General features: G+C 43.0%; 1 protein-coding gene across 1 annotated transcript; it reads right to left on the bottom strand.

Moving 5' to 3' along the window:
• Window positions 1-16790: 16790 nt before the first annotated feature.
• Window positions 16791-20066, bottom strand: kcns2 (potassium voltage-gated channel modifier subfamily S member 2). The gene has a single exon (XM_026227967.1). The coding sequence runs from the start codon at window positions 19582-19584 to the stop codon at window positions 18166-18168; it is 1419 nt and encodes a 472-aa protein (XP_026083752.1). The 5' UTR covers window positions 19585-20066; the 3' UTR covers window positions 16791-18165.
• Window positions 20067-20421: the final 355 nt, after the last annotated feature.

The raw sequence follows: 20421 nt of genomic DNA, 5'->3' as shown, positions 1-20421 counted from the left end.
AAGATTGCGATCAAGTAGCACACCTAGGTTCCTAACTGATGACGAAGAATTGACAGAGCAGCCATCAAGTCTTAGACAGTGTTCTAGGTTATTACAAGCAGAGTTTTTAGGCCCTATGATTAACACCTCTGTTTTTTCTGAATTTAGCAGTAAGAATTTACTCATCATCCAGTTTTTTATATCGACTATGGATTCCGGTATTTCGGTAACACTTTAGAATAAGGTTCCAGTAGTTAATGTTAGTTAACTACTTTCGTTAACATGAACTAAGCAAGAACAATCCTTCTACAGCATTTATAAGTCTTAGTTCATGTTAATTTCAACATTTACTAATGCATTATTTAAATCAAAAGTTGTGCTTGTTAACATTAGTTAATGCACTGTGAATTACCATGAACTAACAATGAATAACTGTATTTTAATTAACTAACATTAACGAAGATGAATAAATACAGTAATACATGTATTATTCATTGTTTGTTCATGTTAATTAATACATTAACTAACATTAACTAATGGAACCTTATTCTAAAGTGTTACCAAGTTTTCTAGTCTGTGCAATAGAATGTTGTGGTCAATAGTGTCAAATAGCAGCACTAAGATCCAATAGCATTAATAGAGAGATACAACCACGATCAGATGATAAGAGCAGATCATTTGTAACTCTAAGGAGAGCAGTTTCAGTACTATGATACGGTCTAAATCCTGACTGGAAATCCTCACATATACCATTTTTCTCTAAGAAGGAATATAATTGTGAGGATACCACCTTTTCTAGTATCTTGGACAGCAAAGGGAGATTCGAGATTGGTCTATAATTAACAAGTTCTCTGGGGTCAAGTTGTGGCTTTTTTATGAGAGGCTTAATAACAGCCAGTTTGAAGGTTTTGGGGACATATCCTAATGACAATGAGAAATTAATAATAGTCAGAAGAGGACCTATGACTTCTGGAAGCACCTCTTTTAGGAGCTTAGATGGTATAGGGTCTAACATACATGTTGTTGGTTTAGATGATTTAACAAGTTTATACAATTCTTCCTCTCCTATAGTAGAGAATGAGTGGAACTGTTCCTCAGGGGGTCTATAGTGCACTGTCTGATGCGAAACTGTAGCTGACGGCTGAATGGTTGCAATTTTATCTCTAATAGTATCGATTTTAGAAGTAAAGTAGTTCATAAATTCATTACTGCTGTGGTGTTGGGAAATGTCAACATCTGTTGATGCTTTAGTTTTAATGAATTTAGCCACTGTATTGAATAAATACTTGGGACTATGTTGGTTTTCTTCTAAAAGAGACAAAAAGTAATAAAATCTAGCAGTTTTTGATGCTTTTCTGTAGGATATGTTCAGGGGCGGATCTAGAAAAATATTGATAGGGTGGCGTGAAGGGGGCAGGAATTTTTGAGGGGTGGCAACATATGGCAGACGTATATATACTGAATTTAGTCACAGTTATCACAGTTTGATGATAAATATATGTGCACACTACAAAAGGACACAGCTATCATTTACAAACTTAATCTCATGCAATCAATGTCTTGCATTTGAAACAGTTATAACAAACATTACAAACATATAAGGAATAAGTGACCATACCCCATAAGCACCACACACTCACTAATGCATACAGTATTCATCCACATGTCATTAAGAGCATTATAAAAGATTCAGTGTTAACAATATGTAAATTTATTATAAGAAACACAAGATTTTAACAGCCATTTCCAGCTGGGGAGACTCAACTGATTTTCTTCTGTTCAGTGTTCATCATCATCTAACTCAACCAGTCAAGAGCTACATTTAGCCTTAGATGTTATATGAATATGGTCCTGAAGCATAGCTTTTATTAGCTGACAATAATAATAAACAAATAAACATTATAGGCACAAATACAAATGTACTTTTAGAAGTTGTTTCTGAAAAATATGGTGTTATTGTTTTGGCAAGCTTAAATTAAAACTTATATGAAAACTTGTGTGATATTCCTTTAAAATAATGTTTTAGTATATCTTTTTTTAAGTATATTTTACTGTGCAATTTCGTACATAATTTCTTTGAGTTAGACCAAACTTTAAAAAAAACTTTTGTTATTAGCTGATAGGCCTACTTGACATATAGCATACTCTACTGTGCAATAGTACTATATTTCTGTTTCTTCAAGTTATACCGAAATTTTATTTTGACAGGTTGTCGTAAAGACATTGGCGTTTCTGTCAGCCTGTGAATACGATACGTATAAATGACGATAATTTTATCAAGTGAAATGGTGAAATCCTCTCATGGCGCACTGACGTGCACATGTGTAGCTTACATCATGCATCAATATAGTGAAGATCTGAAAACACCACGCGTGCTTCAGTGTGTGTGTGTGTGTGTGTGTGTGTGTGTAGAGCACACATTCCCAGAGATGTGTATAACAAAACCTTAAGGGTTCCCATAAGCAGGATTGTATTGTTGTGCACCCCTTCCTCAAATATGATGATGGAAAAACACCTACTATAGGGGTGAAAATAGAACTTTAATCAAATAAAAAACTAAATGAATAAATTGTATTATTTACAAATCACAATTGTAGCTCTCGACATTTACCTGTGGCTATAACTTTATTATGACTCAAATTTATTTTATAGTCTCATGCATTCAGAAATCATGCAAAAGGAAACTAAGCAGTTTTACTCTGATAAAACCATGGTTTATTTTTAGTAAGGGTTGTGATATGCACGTTTTTTGTTGAAGAAATTATAAAGCCTGTGTCATCTATAGCAAAAAGATGTCCAAAAATGAAAGATTTAGTGAATATGAATAAAATGTTTGGTCAGTAGCCTAAACAAGCATTTGATCGTCCTGTAAGTGTTACAGCAGCAATCACATGGCATTTGTAATAACATGTACATAAATTGTTTATTTTGTATTTACCTACATTAGGTATTTTAACAATGTTATTATTAACCAATCATTATTGTCTCATTATTTTTTTTATATAATGCATTTTAAGCCATTTTAAAGGCTATTGATGGCTTAAGTCTGTTTTTATAGCAACAACAACAACAACAACAAAAATATTACAGTATATTAATACTTTGTAAATGATTAGAGTTTGGGGATCGCAAATCATTTGAATCAGTTCGGGAGTTCAAAGCGGATTTGCGAATTATTTGAGTCAGTTTGGGGATTGCGAATCATTTGAATCAGTTCGGGGTTCGGAGCGGGATCGCAAACCATTTGAATCAGTTCGGGAGTTCGGAGCGGGTTCGCGAATCCTTTGAGTCAGTTTGGGAGTTCAAAGTGGGTTCGAGAATCATTTGAGTCAGTTTGGGGATCGCGAATCATTTGAATCAGTTATGGGGATCGCGAATCATTTGAGTCAGTTTGGGAGTTCGGAGCGGGATCGCGAATCATTTGAGTCAGTTATGGGTCAGTTTGGGGTATCGCGAATCATTTGAATCAGTTCGGGAGTTCGTAGCGGGATCGCGAATCATTTGAGTCAGTTATGGGGATCGCGAATCATTTGAGTCAGTTTGGGAGTTCGGAGCGGGATCGCGAATCATTTGAGTCAGTTATGGGTCAGTTTGGGGTATCGCGAATCATTTGAATCAGTTCGGGAGTTCGTAGCGGGATCGCGAATCATTTGAGTCAGTTATGGGGATTGCGAATCATTTGAGTCAGTTTGGGAGTTCGGAGCGTGATCGCGAATCGTTTGAGTCAGTTATGGGGATCGCGAATCATTTGAGTCAGTTCGGGAGATCAAAGCGGGTTCGCGAATCATTTGAGTCAGTTATGGGGATCGCGAATCATTTGAATCAGTTCGGGAGTTCGTAGCGGGATCACGAATCATTTGAGTCAGTTATGGGAATCGCGAATCATTTGAATCAGTTCGGGAGTTCGTAGCGGGATCGCGAATCATTTGAGTCATTTATGGGGATCGCGAATCATTTAAATCAGTTTGGGAGTTCAAAGCGGGTTCGCGAATCATTTGAGTCAGTTTGGGGTATCGCGAATCATTTGAATCAGTTCGGGAGTTCGTAGCGGGATCGCGAATCATTTGAGTCAGTTATGGGGATTGCGAATCATTTGAGTCAGTTTGGGAGTTCGGAGCGTGATCGCGAATCGTTTGAGTCAGTTATGGGGATCGCGAATCATTTGAGTCAGTTTGGGAGATCAAAGCGGGTTCGCGAATCATTTGAGTCAGTTATGGGGATCGCGAATCATTTGAATCAGTTCGGGAGTTCGTAGCGGGATCACGAATCATTTGAGTCAGTTATGGGAATCGCGAATCATTTGAATCAGTTCGGGAGTTCGTAGCGGGATCGCGAATCATTTGAGTCATTTATGGGGATCGCGAATCATTTAAATCAGTTTGGGAGTTCAAAGCGGGTTCGCGAATCATTTGAGTCAGTTTGGGGATCGCGAATCATTTGAATCAGTTCGGGAGTTCGTAGTGGGATCGCGAATCATTTAAGTCAGTTTGGGGATCCGGAATCATTTGAATCAATTCGAGAGTCGGAGCGGGTTCGCGAATCATTTGAGTCAGTTTGGGAGTTCGGAGCAGGATCACGAATCATGAAAGATTCGCGCTCGTAAATTTTCAAATTGGCAATAACCTTTAATTTGTTGCTGCCAACTGGGGTTGATCGGCACCTGGATAAGTTACTTTCCCGCCAAGCATTCACGAGTACACCTCTACGTATATTAATACAGTAAGTTTATGCGTATTTGGCGTGCTGTCCGGGTGAAGGGCTCTGAGCTCAGGATGTGGCCGGAACCCAGAGTACTCCCCCCGGTTGTGGTAAGAGTAGATGGAGCTATAAGTGAGGAGAAATGGGGTGGAGGAGGGATGCTGGAAACTGTCAATGAACTGAGGTAGGTTCTGCTGTTATTTCTACCTTTTCATGAGTTGATTACTGATTGGGCTCCACTTGTGTTAATCAGGTTAATGAACTGCGACTGCTCATCCCGAACTTTGTTATAAAACAGCATATACGAAATACCTCTAGTTTTGTTTTCCTCCAGCTGTGCTCCATTTTTCGGGCTGCTCTCTTTAGGGTGCGAGTATGCTCATTATACCATGGTGTCAAACTGTTTTCCTTAACCTTCCTTAAGCGTAAAGGAGCAACTGTATTTAAAGTGCTAGAAAAGAGAGAGTCCATAGTTTCTGTTACATCATCAAGTTGTTCTGAGGTTTTGGATATTCTAAGGAATTGGGATACATCAGGAAGATAACTTACAAAGCAGTCTTTTGAGTAGGTCCTGATGTGTTGTCTAACCCCAATAGAGTTCAGAATGTCTATAAATGCTTAGGATCTGTGATCATGTTTGACTGACTGTGAGCGTCCGTGAGCACCTGTCTGTGTCTGTGAACTTGAGCTCGACTCTCAGCATGCATCAGAGCAGAACTCCTTAAATTGGCAGATAAACACACATCACCCGTCTCATAACAGCATACTGACTTTGATATGAAATGAAAAATCAGCAAAAAGTCTGAACAGAGCAAAAATCACCGTTCCACACATTCATGCATTCATAAAGACCAGCAGCGGCTGTTTGCTCTTTAATTCAATAACATTTGCATTTGATTTTTAACAAGCTGCTTATAAAAGTGTGTGAGCATAGGCACAGATACACATCCATAAACACACCTCACTTTATGACTGCAAAACAGTAGTTTATGACACATCGCTTGCGTAACATCTTCATTGTTACAGCACATTTACTCTCCAATACACAAAACACACAATCAACTAACCTTAACCCAGCATCACACACTCGTCATTTATAATCCCCTCAATATAATCACTTCTGAACTAAACAACGACTCCCAACATTTTCAGCATAATAAACTGAATGGTTGAGTCATCATGTTTTTATCAGACGTTCAAGATAAATCATATCAGTTAAGTATATCTATCCTTCCACTGTGAGCATCCGATATCAACCAGGTCAATAACCAGATTTACATTCGTTCATATACAGCCTGTTAGCTGCTGACACTTAAGAACAAGCAGTTTTCACGTGCACTTGTGTGCTGACGACCAACAACAGTCTCCAAGTGTGAATGGAGTCGTCTTGCACAGTGAGTTCTGACCCTTCACCTGCTCTGCTCCTGTCTGGACCTTCATCTGAGGAGAAACACCACCGTCTCACACTCACTGACTAACGGACCCTCATTCTCCTGACCAACCCACCTGAGAGATTTACGGCCGCCCTTCACCCCGCAGCTCGACCACACAATCTCCCTCACAGCTTTTTCTCTCTTTATATGGTTTTATCACCTTTTGTCACTAACTGCTGATTCGTGATAGCGTTCAAAGGTGTGTCTTTCCCAAAGATAACAGTTTACAGTAGTTAATTGGTGATTAAATGGAAAGATGGCCCAGTAAAATCCTGCTACCAGTGAACAGTTTTAAAGTTTTTAAATGTTGAAGATCTGGAGTTCCATTCAGCAGGGCAGCGCTGAACTGCTCAATTCTATGCAAACTACAGCAGACTAGAGGCAAACAAACAGTGTACACAAATAGAAATGCAAATTATTTATTGAGTCCCTCTCTTTGGAACATAAGAAAAAGACAAAAACAAGAATGTTATTGTCAATCGCAAGTTGAATTGAGGCATGCACGACTTGGCATAAATATAATCAGATAAGCAGAATGACACGAGGATCACTAAAATGAAACGTCCTGTCGTTCACTCCTCCAGCGCTGAATGTTTCTATTGAGTCTCAGAATGTGTGAACGTCAGAAAAGAAGATGGTCCCTCGCTGCTCCTCTCAGTTGAATATTTATGACTGATGGGAGATAAGATAGAGCAGGCCGGGACCTCGATGTGCCAGCTGCTGCAGACCTTTGCTCGTAATAAAGCTGGCGAAAGATTCCCAGCAGGGAGGGGTTGCCTTTCTTTCCAGCTCATCCTGGGACGGAGGGCCAGCAGAGGAACGAGAGCAGAAGCGCAGCTACTGTAGACACAGCGAGAGGAGAGACTGTCCCACGGTCAATCACTGTCTGGAGAACACTGATGTATGAGCAGAAACAAATCATGGATCAGTGTGATTAGTGAAATGCTGCACACTCATCATGTCTGCTTTAATAACTGGTGCGGGACGCTTCACACGGATAGCTTTCACTACTTGGTTACAAAATACCTCTTAATAGCTCTTAATGTGACCAAGCAGCTTTAGTTCTGATTTTTAAGAGAAATAAAACTCAATTCATTGAGTAAGAAGCTATAAAAATGCATGTTACTTCAGCAAAATTCTCCATTTGATCTCACTGCTATCTAGGAGCTCGAACTGAGACTTTGAAGAGATCTCATGTGAGATTTGTGGGTTTGTTGCCCTCTATGTGCTGCAGATATCACTACACTGCACAATCTGATCTGCTCGACATCATGACAACTCCAGGCGTGCTCACTGCGTTATCCTGGAGCACAAAACACGTCTTATCATTAGCGTGTCGATCCTCCCGCTGTGCCGATGACACTGATAAGATAACGGCACATCACGTATCACCGGCTCCATCAGCGCTGGGACCCTGGACACTGGCGTCACAATGGCTAACCGAGGACACAAATGAGCGATACGGCCCCTCACGCTCAGCCTCATTTGAGAGCTCTCTGCTGGTCGGGATGCTCCGCCTGTCTGTCTGTCTGTCTCTGCTGGTCATAAAGACGCTGATGTGACAGAAGGTGTGTGTGATTAGCACAGACAGATTCATGTTGCTATAGGAGTTTGGAGAATGAGCTCAGAACATGTGTGTGTGTTAGGAAGGCATTACGAGCGCTAATGTCTCTGTGGATGTCTAACGAGAATCACTATTACGGCACCTTGACTAGTGTGTGTGTGTGTGTGTGTGTGTGTGTGTGTTTAGGACAAAGGCTGCTTTGGTAAAAGGTTGCATTATAAAGGCATTAGGTGTGTGTTCTCAGGGTCAGAGAGATGGCTCTTCACAAGCACTCGATTATCTGAGCTGATAGCAGACGGACGCAGCTCAAAGGTTCAGACAGAAAAACTCACAGCGCTTCTGGCTTTCACTAATACATTCCCACAATGCAGCAAACATATCATCTTTCAGATCAAAGAAGCCATAATTCAGCCATTCACAAGGATCAGTTATGTTTTTATGATTATTCACAATAACGTGTGAAATGAAATTTGAAACGCAACACAAATGTTCGCTCTGTTCTGTGTTTCCCCACAGTTACTCGAGGACGGGACGATTCATTAATGATTGAAACTGTTACTGACAACCTGAGAAATCTGGCAGTACAAACTAAAATGACATAATTCAAACATACCTATTTATAACAAATATCTTCAAATACTGTATTTGTACAAATATTAGAGTATATATATATATATGTATCAAGGGAGAAAGTGTATGCACGCCATAGATCACATATATAAATACTGGTAAAAAAAAATAATTTTCTGTCACCTCATAATTCAACCTTATTCCAAAAAATGTGTCTTTTTGATTACACATCAACTCTCTATTCTGTCAAATATGATTTGGCTCAACTAATATAACGTGTCACGAAACGATTGACCCAACATAACGTAACATGTGAAGATGATTCCTTGTTAAAAACGTAACATTTGTTTCAAAGCACATAATATTCAGGTGCTGTATTAAACACCGGCAGAGGCCTGACAGGACAGACTCACGTGGGAGAGAGCTGCGTTTGGGTGAGACGATGATTAATGAGCACTAATGAGTTAAAACCAGTCCGTGTCTGCAGTGCTATTTCAGGCCCTCAGAGAGAATGTTCTAGATTGCAGCCGGGATTCAGACGTCTGAGAGTCACAGACACACATAACACGTGTCCGACAATGCACTCTTATCACAACACCTTCATCATCATCATCATCATCTTCATTGTCATCTACAGCTAAATAAATGACAACACACAAACAGAAGATAACCTCATGTTTGCTAGCACACAGACACACACACATCATTTCCTGCACTGATGGTGTTTGTGTAGCTGTTGCATTCATTCCACTCATGCTCTGTGATTAACTAGTCTGATCCCTAAATCAGAGCCCAACACACACACACACACACACACACACATTCCTTATAGTGACGCACATCATGCACCCTGTAAATATAATATAATATAATATAATATAATATAATATAAAGTCAAGTAAAAGTTAGAAGTTTATGAGAAAAATACTTAATTATTTTAGCAAATTTTATTAGAATTATCAAAGCTAACAAGTCAAATCAAAGTAAGGTCTGGTTATGTCAATGAACTGAAGATCTGCTCAGAATCATTCAGTAAGTGATTGTCTTTCTACAGTGACTCTCTGCTGCACAAAGATTCAATGAATCTGTTATAGATACTTACATTTTCACACGTTTTGCTGGCAGAAATCATGAGAACATGCTGTGATGCTGGATGCAGATTTTAGAATTGTGTGTGATTAACATGTCAGCATTAAAACAGAAGAGTCATTCACAGACACACACACACACACACACACCACTGTCACCTCAAGTTAATCAAAACTCGATGTGTACTGTGGCGCTCTGCAGACATGACAGCTTCATAGGAGAAGTTCAGATGAGTGCCTGATGTGGTCATCTATTTTTCAGCAGTAATTGAGTTTGCGGGTCACACACACTCTCACACACAGACACACATATACACACACACACCTGCTTTCCATAGACCAGCTGTGGCTGTTCTCCCAGCAGGGCCTCCAGATGGAGCTGCATCAGGGGACCCATCAGCTCCTGCAGGATTGTGTGTCTCGTCTTCTATGGGTGAAACGTGAGTGTGTTGAAGGTCAGAGTTTGTGACAGTATTATGTCATGTCCCTGTTTTTGGCTGGTGGAGGGACGCTGTAAGCCGCTGCTTATAAACTCTGATTAATTAAAGATCAGACTCGCTCCTCCTGAAATTACGTTTAGCATCTTCACTGATTCATATTTTAAATTTGTTATAATTCTTGTTCTTCATTATGGACCAAAAATATAATCATTTGCACTTCATTATAGAAATGTCTGTGATTTTATTAAAATCCAAGATAGAAATCACACTGTTAATATTCCCTCCTCATATATCCAGGTTTTTTAAGACTGTGGAAATCCTGGTTCTGAATTAAAAAAAAAATGTAAATAAGAAATATGATGACAACTAAACTGTGACTCCTTTATTCTGTTGATACACAGTTCTGACCTGTTTTTTACTATGAGCTGTGCTACATCTTCTCACCAGCAGAGGGAGGCACAGTCCGGCTGATCAATAATGAATTTGTTTTTACTCTGAGGAGAGAGGATGAGATGAGATGAGACCAGACTGCGGTGCTTACATGTGTGTCATCAGAGGGATGTGGGATAGAGAGATACCCATCATGCACTGTACTGTTTGGACGGCAGTGAGGGGAAAGCAGTTCATGGTGATTCCTGTTGACAGCTTGCGTTCCTCTCAAAGCTTCAGTGTCTGAGAATTAACAGGAGAAACAACCTGCTCATTATCAGCACGGCACAAAGACATTACAGGGACATGATCAAACTCATATTTTTTGCTGCAGTTTAATCCAGTTTCCACAGTTGTGACAGAAACACGTTGAGCAGAGGAAGCAGAAAGCGTGTTTCCAAGGAAACGGAGCTCATCGTCATGACGGCTCTCCCATGAGATACTGCGGGTGGAAGCAGCGACACACAAGAACCAGAACGCAGACTCCTGTGCTGCTGCTGCATGTTCAACAGAAACCCTAGCATACAAACATAAGCTGTACACAATGAGAGAGGAGGATAGGAAAGGAAAGGAGGAGACAATTGAGGAGTGGAGAGGAGAGGATAGGATAGGAGAGGGGAGGAGAGAAGAGAGGAGGAGAGGGGAGAGGGAAGGAAAGGAGAGGAGAGGAAAGATGAGAGGAGAAGAGAGGGGAGCAGAGGAGAGGAGAGAGGGGAGGAGATGAGAGAAGAAGAGAGGAGTGGAGAGGAGAGACTGAAAAGGGAGGAGTGGAAAGGAAAGAAGAGAGGAGGAGAGGACAGAGGGAAGGAGTGGGGAGGAAAGGAGAGGGGAGGAAAAGACAGGAGAAAAGAAGAGAGGAGAAAGGAGAGAGGAGGAGAGAGGATGAAAAGAGAGGAGAGGGGAGGAAAGGGGGAGGAGAGGAAGAGAGAGGGGAAGGGAGAAGAGGAAAGGAGAGGAAGAGAAGAGGAGGAGATGAGAGAGGGGAGGAAGGAGAGGTGAGGAAAATAGAGGAGGAAAGAAGAGAGGAGGAAGGAGAGGAGAGGAGAGAGAAGGAGAGGGAAGGAAAGGAGAGGGGAGGAAAAGAGAGGAGAGGGGAGGAAAGGGGGAGGAGAGAAGAGGAGGAGAGAGGGGAAGGGAGCAGAGGGAAGGAGAGGAAGAGAAAAGGAGGAGAGGAGAGAGGGGAGGAAAGAAGAGGTAAGGAAAAGAGAGGAGGAAAGAAGAGAGGAGGAAGGAGAGAGGAGAGGAGAGAGAGAAGGAGAGGGGAGGAAAAGAGAGGAGAAAAGAAAAGAGGAGGAAGGAGAGAGGAGGAGAGGGGATGAAAAGAGAGGAGAGGGGAGGAAAGGGGGAGAGGAGGAGAGGAGGAGAGAGGGGAAGGGAGAAAAGGAAAGGAGGGGAAGAGAAGAGGATCGAGGAGAGGAGAGAGGGGAGGAGAGGGGAGGAAAGAAGAGAGGAGGAAAAGAGAGGAGAAAAGAAGAGAGAAGGAAGAAGAGAAGAGGAGAGGGGATGAAAAGAGAGGAGAGGGGAGGAAAGGGGGAGGAGAGGAGAGGAGGAGAGAGGAGAAGGGAGAAGAGGGAAGGAGAGGAAGAGAATAGGAGGAGAGAGGGGAGGAGAGAAGAGAGGAGGAGAGGGGAGAGGGAAGGAAAGGAGAGGAGAGGAAAGATGAGAGGAGAAGAGAGGGGAGCAGAGGAGAGGAGAGAGGGGAGGAGATGAGAGAAGAAGAGAGGAGTGGAGAGGAGAGACTGAAAAGGGAGGAGTGGAAAGGAAAGAAGAGAGGAGGAGAGGACAGAGGGAAGGAGTGGGGAGGAAAGGAGAGGGGAGGAAAAGACAGGAGAAAAGAAGAGAGGAGAAAGGAGAGAGGAGGAGAGAGGATGAAAAGAGAGGAGAGGGGAGGAAAGGGGGAGGAGAGGAAGAGAGAGGGGAAGGGAGAAGAGGAAAGGAGAGGAAGAGAAGAGGAGGAGATGAGAGAGGGGAGGAAGGAGAGGTGAGGAAAATAGAGGAGGAAAGAAGAGAGGAGGAAGGAGAGGAGAGGAGAGAGAAGGAGAGGGAAGGAAAGGAGAGGGGAGGAAAAGAGAGGAGAGGGGAGGAAAGGGGGAGGAGAGAAGAGGAGGAGAGAGGGGAAGGGAGCAGAGGGAAGGAGAGGAAGAGAAAAGGAGGAGAGGAGAGAGGGGAGGAAAGGAGAGGTAAGGAAAAGAGAGGAGGAAAGAAGAGAGGAGGAAGGAGAGAGGAGAGGAGAGAGAGAAGGAGAGGGGAGGAAAAGAGAGGAGAAAAGAAAAGAGGAGGAAGGAGAGAGGAGGAGAGGGGATGAAAAGAGAGGAGAGGGGAGGAAAGGGGGAGAGGAGGAGAGGAGGAGAGAGGGGAAGGGAGAAAAGGAAAGGAGGGGAAGAGAAGAGGATCGAGGAGAGGAGAGAGGGGAGGAGAGGGGAGGAAAGAAGAGAGGAGGAAAAGAGAGGAGAAAAGAAGAGAGAAGGAAGAAGAGAAGAGGAGAGGGGATGAAAAGAGAGGAGAGGGGAGGAAAGGGGGAGGAGAGGAGAGGAGGAGAGAGGAGAAGGGAGAAGAGGGAAGGAGAGGAAGAGAATAGGAGGAGAGAGGGGAGGAAAGGAGAGGAGGAAAGAAGAGAGGAGAAAGGAGAGAGGAGAGGAGAGAGAGAAGGAGAGGGGAGGAAAGGAGAGGGGATGAAAAGAGAGGAGAGAGGAGGAGAGGATAGAGGGAAGGAGAGGAGAGAGGGGAGGAAAGTAGAGGAAGAAAAGAGGAGAGGAGGAGAAGAGAGAGAAGGAGAGGAGAGAGGGGAGGAAAGGATAGGAGAGAGGAGAGGAGAGAAGGGAGAAGAGAGGAGGAGAGGAGAGAAGGGAGAAGAGAGGAGAGAGGAGGAGAGGAGAGGAGAGGAGAGGAGAGAGGAGGAGAGGAGAGCGGGAAGGAGAGGAGTGGAGTGGAGAGGATAGAAGAGAGGTGGAAAGGAGGAGAGGAGATAGGAGGAGAGGAGGAGAGGAGAGAAGTGGAGAGGAGAGGAGAGAAGACAAGAGAGGAGAGGGGAGGAGAGGAGAGGAGAGGAGAGGAGAGGAGGAGAGGAGAGGAGAGAAGAGAGGAGGAGAGGAGAGGAGAGGAGAGAGGGGAGAATAGGAGGAAAGGAGGAGAGGAGAGAAGACAAGAGAGGAGAGGAGAGGGGAGGAGAGGAGGAGAGGAGAGGAGAGAAGAGAGGAGGAGAGGAGAGAGGGGAGAATAGGAGGAAAGGAGGAGAGGAGAGAACAGAGAGGAGAGAAGAGAAGAGAAGAGAAGAGAAGAAAAGAGAAGAGAGGAGAGGAGAGGAGAGGAGGAGAGAGGAGATGGGAGAATAGGAGGAGAGGAGATGAGAGAGGAGGAGGGGAGGAAAGGGGGAGGAGAGAAGAGGAGGAGAGAGGGGAAGGGAGAAGAGGGAAGGAGAAGAAGGGAAGAAGAGGAGAGGAGAGTGGGGTGGAAAGGAGAGGTGAGGAAAAGAGAGGAGGAAAGAAGAGAGGAGGAAGAAGAGAGGAGAGGAGAGATAAGGAGAGGGGAGGAGAGGAGAGGAGAGGAGAGAAGAGAAGAGAAGAGAAGAGAAGAGAAGAAAAGAGAAGAGAGGAGAGGAGAGGAGAGGAGAGGAGGAGAGAGGAGATGGGAGAATAGGAGGAGAGGAGATGAGAGAGGAGGAGGGGAGGAAAGGGGGAGGAGAGGAGAGGAGGAGAGAGGGGAAGGGAGAAGAGGGAAGGAGAAGAAGGGAAGAAGAGGAGAGGAGAGTGGGGTGGAAAGGAGAGGTGAGGAAAAGAGAGGAGGAAAGAAGAGAGGAGAGGAGAGGAGAGGAGAGGAGAGAAGAGAAGAGAAGAGAGGGGAGGAGGAGAGCAGAGGAGAGGAGAGATAAGGAGAGGAGAGAAGAGAAGAGAAGAGAAGAGAGGGGAGGAGGAGAGCAGAGGAGAGGAGAGAGGAGATGGGAGAATAGGAAGAGAGGAGGAGAAGAGAGTGGATGAGAGAGGACAGGGGAGAGGGGAGAATTTTACATTTGTAGTCTAACCATAGACTGTAAAAAAATATGGACTAGGGATGCACCGAAATGAAAATTCTTGGCCGAAACCGAAAACCGAAAAAGAGAAAACCAAGGCCGAAAACCGAAACCGAAACACCGAAAGAAAATATGCCAATTATTAGTACCGTTGCATTTATTGCTATGACCGTGTACTAACTTTACTAAAATTAAGACATTGCAATTGCATAAATTAATATTAAAGTTTCAAAAATAATTACAATTACATAACTTATTTAAAAAAATAAACATAAAAATACATAATTACAAATGATGCAAATATTTATTAAGCACATTGCAACAAAGCACAGTAGAAAATAAAATTCAAACTAAATATGTATCCCACTCGTGTATATTTAATATTAATGTACAGGCCTACTGGCCTGCAGAAAGGTTTAAAATGAACAGTTCTCTCATAAAAACAAAGTGCATTTAGGTGAAGTGCATTTGAAATTTTTCTATGTAGGACTAGAAAGTGCATCACTTCTCCAGTAGGTAAGACTGTTATCACTTCTGGGGATGGGGACTTCAGACAGATAACCATCTAGCTGTTGAGCAGTTGAGCTTGTCATCTGCCTGACATTTGAGAAATATTTGAGAGAGTGTATTTAAATAGGGCCAGGGCATAAATAAACATTTTTATCAAATTAAAGCAGAAATCTAGCAGAAAATCTAGCATAAATATGGCTACAATCTGATATTATGTATGTATATATGTTTGTGTGTGTGTGTGTGTGTGTGTGTGTATAGTAGCCTAAGAACAAAATAGCCAACCTATTATTATTATTTGAGGCACTTTCTTGCAGAATTCCACTGAACATATCAGACAACGATGGTGCATGCCACTCATCTGGTGCAGAGACCAGTCTTTTTTTCTGCGCTCTGATCTGTCTCCTGCGCTTGGCGCTTCTCCGTCTCCACGCGGGTTCTCCGCATCCAGCGGCGCCTGGATCATTTCTTGTGCGCGCTGCCTTATTTCCGCATACAAGTAATGGTCTTTATAACGCGGATCAAGCACATTCGCGATGAAGTGCAGAGGATCCGAAAAGATCTCAGTGAGACGTGTGCTCACAGACTTTATAAGACTGTACTTTTCTTTGTTTTTACTTCGTGGTCCGTCTTAATGTCTTTGTTAATAGACGCTTTAGTGCTGCGAATAAAGGAATACGGAGAGAGAATGTTCTCACTGGTGTTAAGTGAATGTCGCGTGGAGCTCGTGGTCTGCGCTATGCTGGTGCACGTGCAGGTCGCGGTTTGTGTTTGCGTCATCACAACATTTCGGCCGTGCTGTTTCGGTGATAAAAGTCTATCGGCCGAAAACCGAAAAGGCCATTTTCGGCCGATAATTTTCGGTGGCCGAAATTTCGGTGCATCCCTAATATGGACGTAGTGTCCATGACGTCACTCATAGACTCCTCAACAGCTGTTTTGAAGCCTAAAGTGTGCAGAGCGGGCCGTCGCCATCTTGGCAGCGCGTCACCGCGCGACTCTCCCGGATAATCGAGAATGGGCAATAGACCAAATAGACCAAAATAATTTTTTGAACCAGGCTGTAAACGTTTTTTTCTGCTGTAAAGTTGGGCATTTTAACATGAGGAGTCTATGGGACTGACTCTCTTCTGCAGCCAGCCTCAAGCGGCCAGTCGATGAATTACAGTTTTAGTCACTTCCTTATTGGCTTCACGAGAGAGAGAGCGCGAGGTTGCCGCTCGAGTCCAACTGAAAAACTTTGTTTCGTTCTCAGAGAAAAGCCAAATCTGCAAATATTGCTGCAAAATTCGAAGCATCGTGCATCACCTGAGGTAGAAACACAGTCCAGAAACAAAGAGCCGATAGACACACTCTCAAAGGCCAAAACTGAAATACTGTTACACATGTACATAATGTTCCATTTGTCAGTCCAGCAGTTGCTACAGGAAAATCGCTATTATTATTATTATTATTATTATTATTTATTTATTTTCTATATTTTTTCTATATGTATCTATGGGTATATATGATATTTCCATGTTAGTTATATATTACATATTATTTTAAAATATAAATAAATGTTCAGATGTTCTAATGTAAATGTTCAGATGTTACACCATTCTCTTTGTCTTGCTAATAAAGCTATTTGAATTGAACGTACTGTTGTGCAAAGGTTTTTTTTTGTTAACTATTTCTTTAATATTTGTATTAAGAAAGTATACATATACTTATTTAATTATTTTACAGATGTGTTTTTGTTTTGTTTATAAATTATATAATAATTTATTCCTTAATTCATGTAATGGACATTGCTTTGGCAATACTGTGCAAGTCATGCCAATAAAGCTCAGAAGCCCATTTTCAAAAGCATCATGATAATGTTCTACTAAGAGCAGAAAAAATATTTTCTTGACAATTATCATTATTACCATAATCCAAAAAAAGAAAACAATACACTCTCATTACTGTAATGCATCTAGACAAATAAGTTTCTTGTAATTGCCATGATTTAAATGGCTTTTGTTAGATTCTTCTCAAAGCAACAGTTTTTATTCAATGATTTGTTAAATAAATGTTAGGCAGCACATCCAACACTGACATTTATTTTATTACACATTAGAGTTATGAGATTTTGGGGGTAATTGTTTCATGAAAATACTGTCACAATGCAAAAAAAGCACTGAGAAAATTGCAATCTCAGTGGTTTTAAAAAGAAAATAAATTATGAGCTACAAAGATAACAAATCCACACAGGTAATAACACATTAGTGCTCATTATTAGCTGATTCAGATGTTGTGTACAGCTTTCTAGCACAGAACATGAGCTCAAGTACATTATGTAATGAATCTGATTCTGTCCTCACATCCACATTTTAAGATTACACCAGAAAACACCTAAACACACATATTTGACCTTTACATGTGACCATATACTGTTTAATTCTAATGCAGCACGATGTCAGACCTCTGACCCTAACCGTCAGGATCACATTCTGCATTTACAATTCAAATCAAACAACAGCGATACTAACAAATGAAGAATGATAACTTGACGTATCACCTCTGACAACTGTAGAACAGAAATTGGTTTGCCTTAGGGACGTGTGAAATTCATTCAAAAGCAACAAAACATAGGAGTATGCCGTACGGTTCACGGGCTAATCCCAAATAGAAGTGATCTTCCCTATCCCCTTGGAGTGGGGATTTTGAGTGAGCAGGGGCACATGCATGCCATTATGTAGCATAACTGTTGCAAATAAACACAGTTAATATACACAGTTAATAACGCACGTGCCCTGCTCACTCAAAAGTCTCCACTCCAAGGGGATAGGGATGATTACTTCTATTTCCTCCATGAAGGTTGACACTGATAATCGTACCGACACAGCCCTGACAAAACATCACTGAAAATCACTTGTTTCAAAGTTGATTTCAGATGGACTGTTGTTACATCTCTGATGGTGTAAAGATTTACCTGGATCACTATAAACAGGACCATCCTTAGGACCCCGCACTTGAGGGGTCCCCACAGAGATTGTGAACGGATTGAAAGGGGCCCTGTGTCAGCTAAGGACGCCCTGACTGTAAACCTTCATTTACAGATAGTCAAAATAATATCAGTACAGTTAATCTAGTCACTTCAATTGTTTTTCCTTTCTGTATAACAGCGATAGAGAAAACATCTATCTCACTGCATATATCGTGACAACCAGGAGAGATTCAGCACTAAATCCCCAGTAAAGACCTGCTGTTCCCTCAAACTAAACGAAGCTGCTGCGCATGCTGGAGAGAAAACTGAGAGAGATCCCAGAAGAAGGAGTTGATTCACTAAGGGTCCCTTCCCTGCTCGTATATACATACACACACCATTATTATGATCAGATGTTCTGCGAGTCTTGCTGTTGAGATCAGAATTAGGTGTGAGATCTATGATGAAAACGCACCACTGACATCAAGCTGTTCCCGTCTAATGCAGAGACATGTTTAAACTGTGATCACTGGGTGAACTGCGACTCATGTTGGACAGACTGGCCATCAGTGTTTTGACTTTGTGAGCATAGTAATTCCTCAGATTCACAGACGGAGCCTCCTTTATTCCCCCGTCGAAGTTGCAGCTCCGCATGACGGTCTCCAGCTGTTTCTGTCTCTTGTAAAACAGAGAAAATTTATTAAATATCAAAGTGATAGGAAGCACGACAACCAATATTCCTGCGAGTATGCAAGCTGAGGCCGTCAATTTGCCCACGACGGAGCCAGGAACAACGTCGCCGTATCCCACAGTGGTCATGCTGACCGTGGCCCACCACCAGCAGGCAGGGATGGTGTTCAATCCCTCGTTGTCCTCTTTCTCGACGGTGTAGGCCATGACGGAGAAGAAGGACACTCCCACGGCCAAATACAGCAGCAGCAGGCCGATCTCCTTGTAGCTGTTCTTGAGCGTGGCTCCGAGCGAGCGCAGGCCTGTGGAGTGACGCGCCAGCTTCAGGATGCGGAAGACCCTCATCAATCTCAGCACCTGAGCCACTCGACCCAGGTTCGCCAGTGCTGGGCTGCTCTCCGCCACCAGGTTAATGACCAGGGTCAGATAAAAAGGCAAGATGGACACCAGGTCGATCAGGTTCAGAGGGTGTTTGAAGAAATGCAGAAGGTCTGGTGCCACAGCGAATCTGGAGAGCAGCTCAAACGTGAACCACCCAATTCCAAAATGCTCCACGACCTCGAAGCGAGGGTCCTCACGGGGCTTTCCATCAGCGTCCAGCTGCGTGAACTCACTCATGCTGTTCATACACATGGTGGCAATGGAGACCAACAACACCAGAATGGAGAAGATACTGATGAGCCGGCTGGGGATGGAATAGCCAGGATTGTCCAGCATCAACCAGATTCTCCTCCGGACGCTTCCGAGCAGCTGCTTGTCAAATTTACCGGCATCATTGTAGAACTCCAGGATCTCATCAAAAGATGAAGTGGTGCTCCTCTCTTCACTCTTGTCATCCCAGTCGGTCTCCTCGGGTTCCATCATGCGGCAGTGATAGGAGCCGCTGCAGCACGAGTCGAGGAATAGCTCGTCAATGCCCCAGTACTCAATCTCCTGACTGAAGGAAAAGATGCAGAGCTCATCCATGACGTGTAGCCGCCCCGTGTTGTAGAAGTGTAACACATAAGGGAAAAGCGCCGGATTGCGGTCAAAGTAGAACTCATTTTCAGAGTCGTCGTAGTCGTCGCACAGTTCGAGGATGGACTCTTTGGACCGACACCTTAGCAGGCGAGCGAGTCTGGTCTCGGGGAAGCGAGAGAGTCGCTTGGACAGCAGTCGCCGCCGGAAGCCTCCCACATTGATGCGTATAGCGCCCTCCTCCGGCGCGCAGGCGCTCTGCACGCTCATGACGGATCACTCAGAGGATGAGGGAAGCACAGTCTTCTGTGAGTTTGGTCTGTCTCTGAGGAGCTGCAGTCTGGTGCAAATTAAGCAGAATGACAAAACCGTTTACAAACGTTCTCCCATCAATATATCCATTTACTGCATCGGCTCCCTCGAAGCGGCAGATATCTTCACAGGAACCTTTCATCTGTCACAAGAATCGCGAACAGCTCGATGAATCCTCCCGGTTAAGCCGATCTCGGCGAACTCGTTTCTTATTCACATGCAGTTTCTGTGAATATGATTCATATGTGAGGCGTTTTAGAGCGTGATAAACTCACGGCGATATTCCAGCGTTCACAGCACGCGCACATCTGCAGGCGCGCGCACGACAGTGACGCCGCTGAATCCCGCACATGACGGGGGCGATATCATGATACAAAAACACGTTTCTGTCCGTTTAAAATGTTAAAACGCTGATGACTTTAAGTCAGCTCTGGAAAATATCCCACAGTGTCCACAGAATCCACGGAGACCCGACGGGCGTGTCTACTGTAAAAATATGATATCTGTCATAACTCATAACTGGGTAAAGCATCTCAGGAGCCTTTTTTTGGCAGTTGTGGTTTACACTAGATAAAGTAATGTATGGATAAAAAGTGTCTGACCAATAAATGTCTAAGCAGCTTTACAGAGTCTAACAGGAAAATAGATTGTCAGTAAACCAAGAGTAATTTTTCCAGCTAAATTCATTTTATTGATGATTCAGTGATTTCAGTCATCATCCATTTAAACTCTATTTCAAAAGTGTTGGTGACAGAAATGGAGAAAAAAACCTTGGGAAATGTTTAGACTTCCAGT

Source organism: Carassius auratus, chromosome 41, assembly GCF_003368295.1.
Source record: "Carassius auratus strain Wakin chromosome 41, ASM336829v1, whole genome shotgun sequence".
Classification (NCBI taxonomy): Eukaryota; Metazoa; Chordata; class Actinopteri; order Cypriniformes; family Cyprinidae; genus Carassius; species Carassius auratus.
This window is presented reverse-complemented; position numbering and strand designations above follow the sequence as displayed.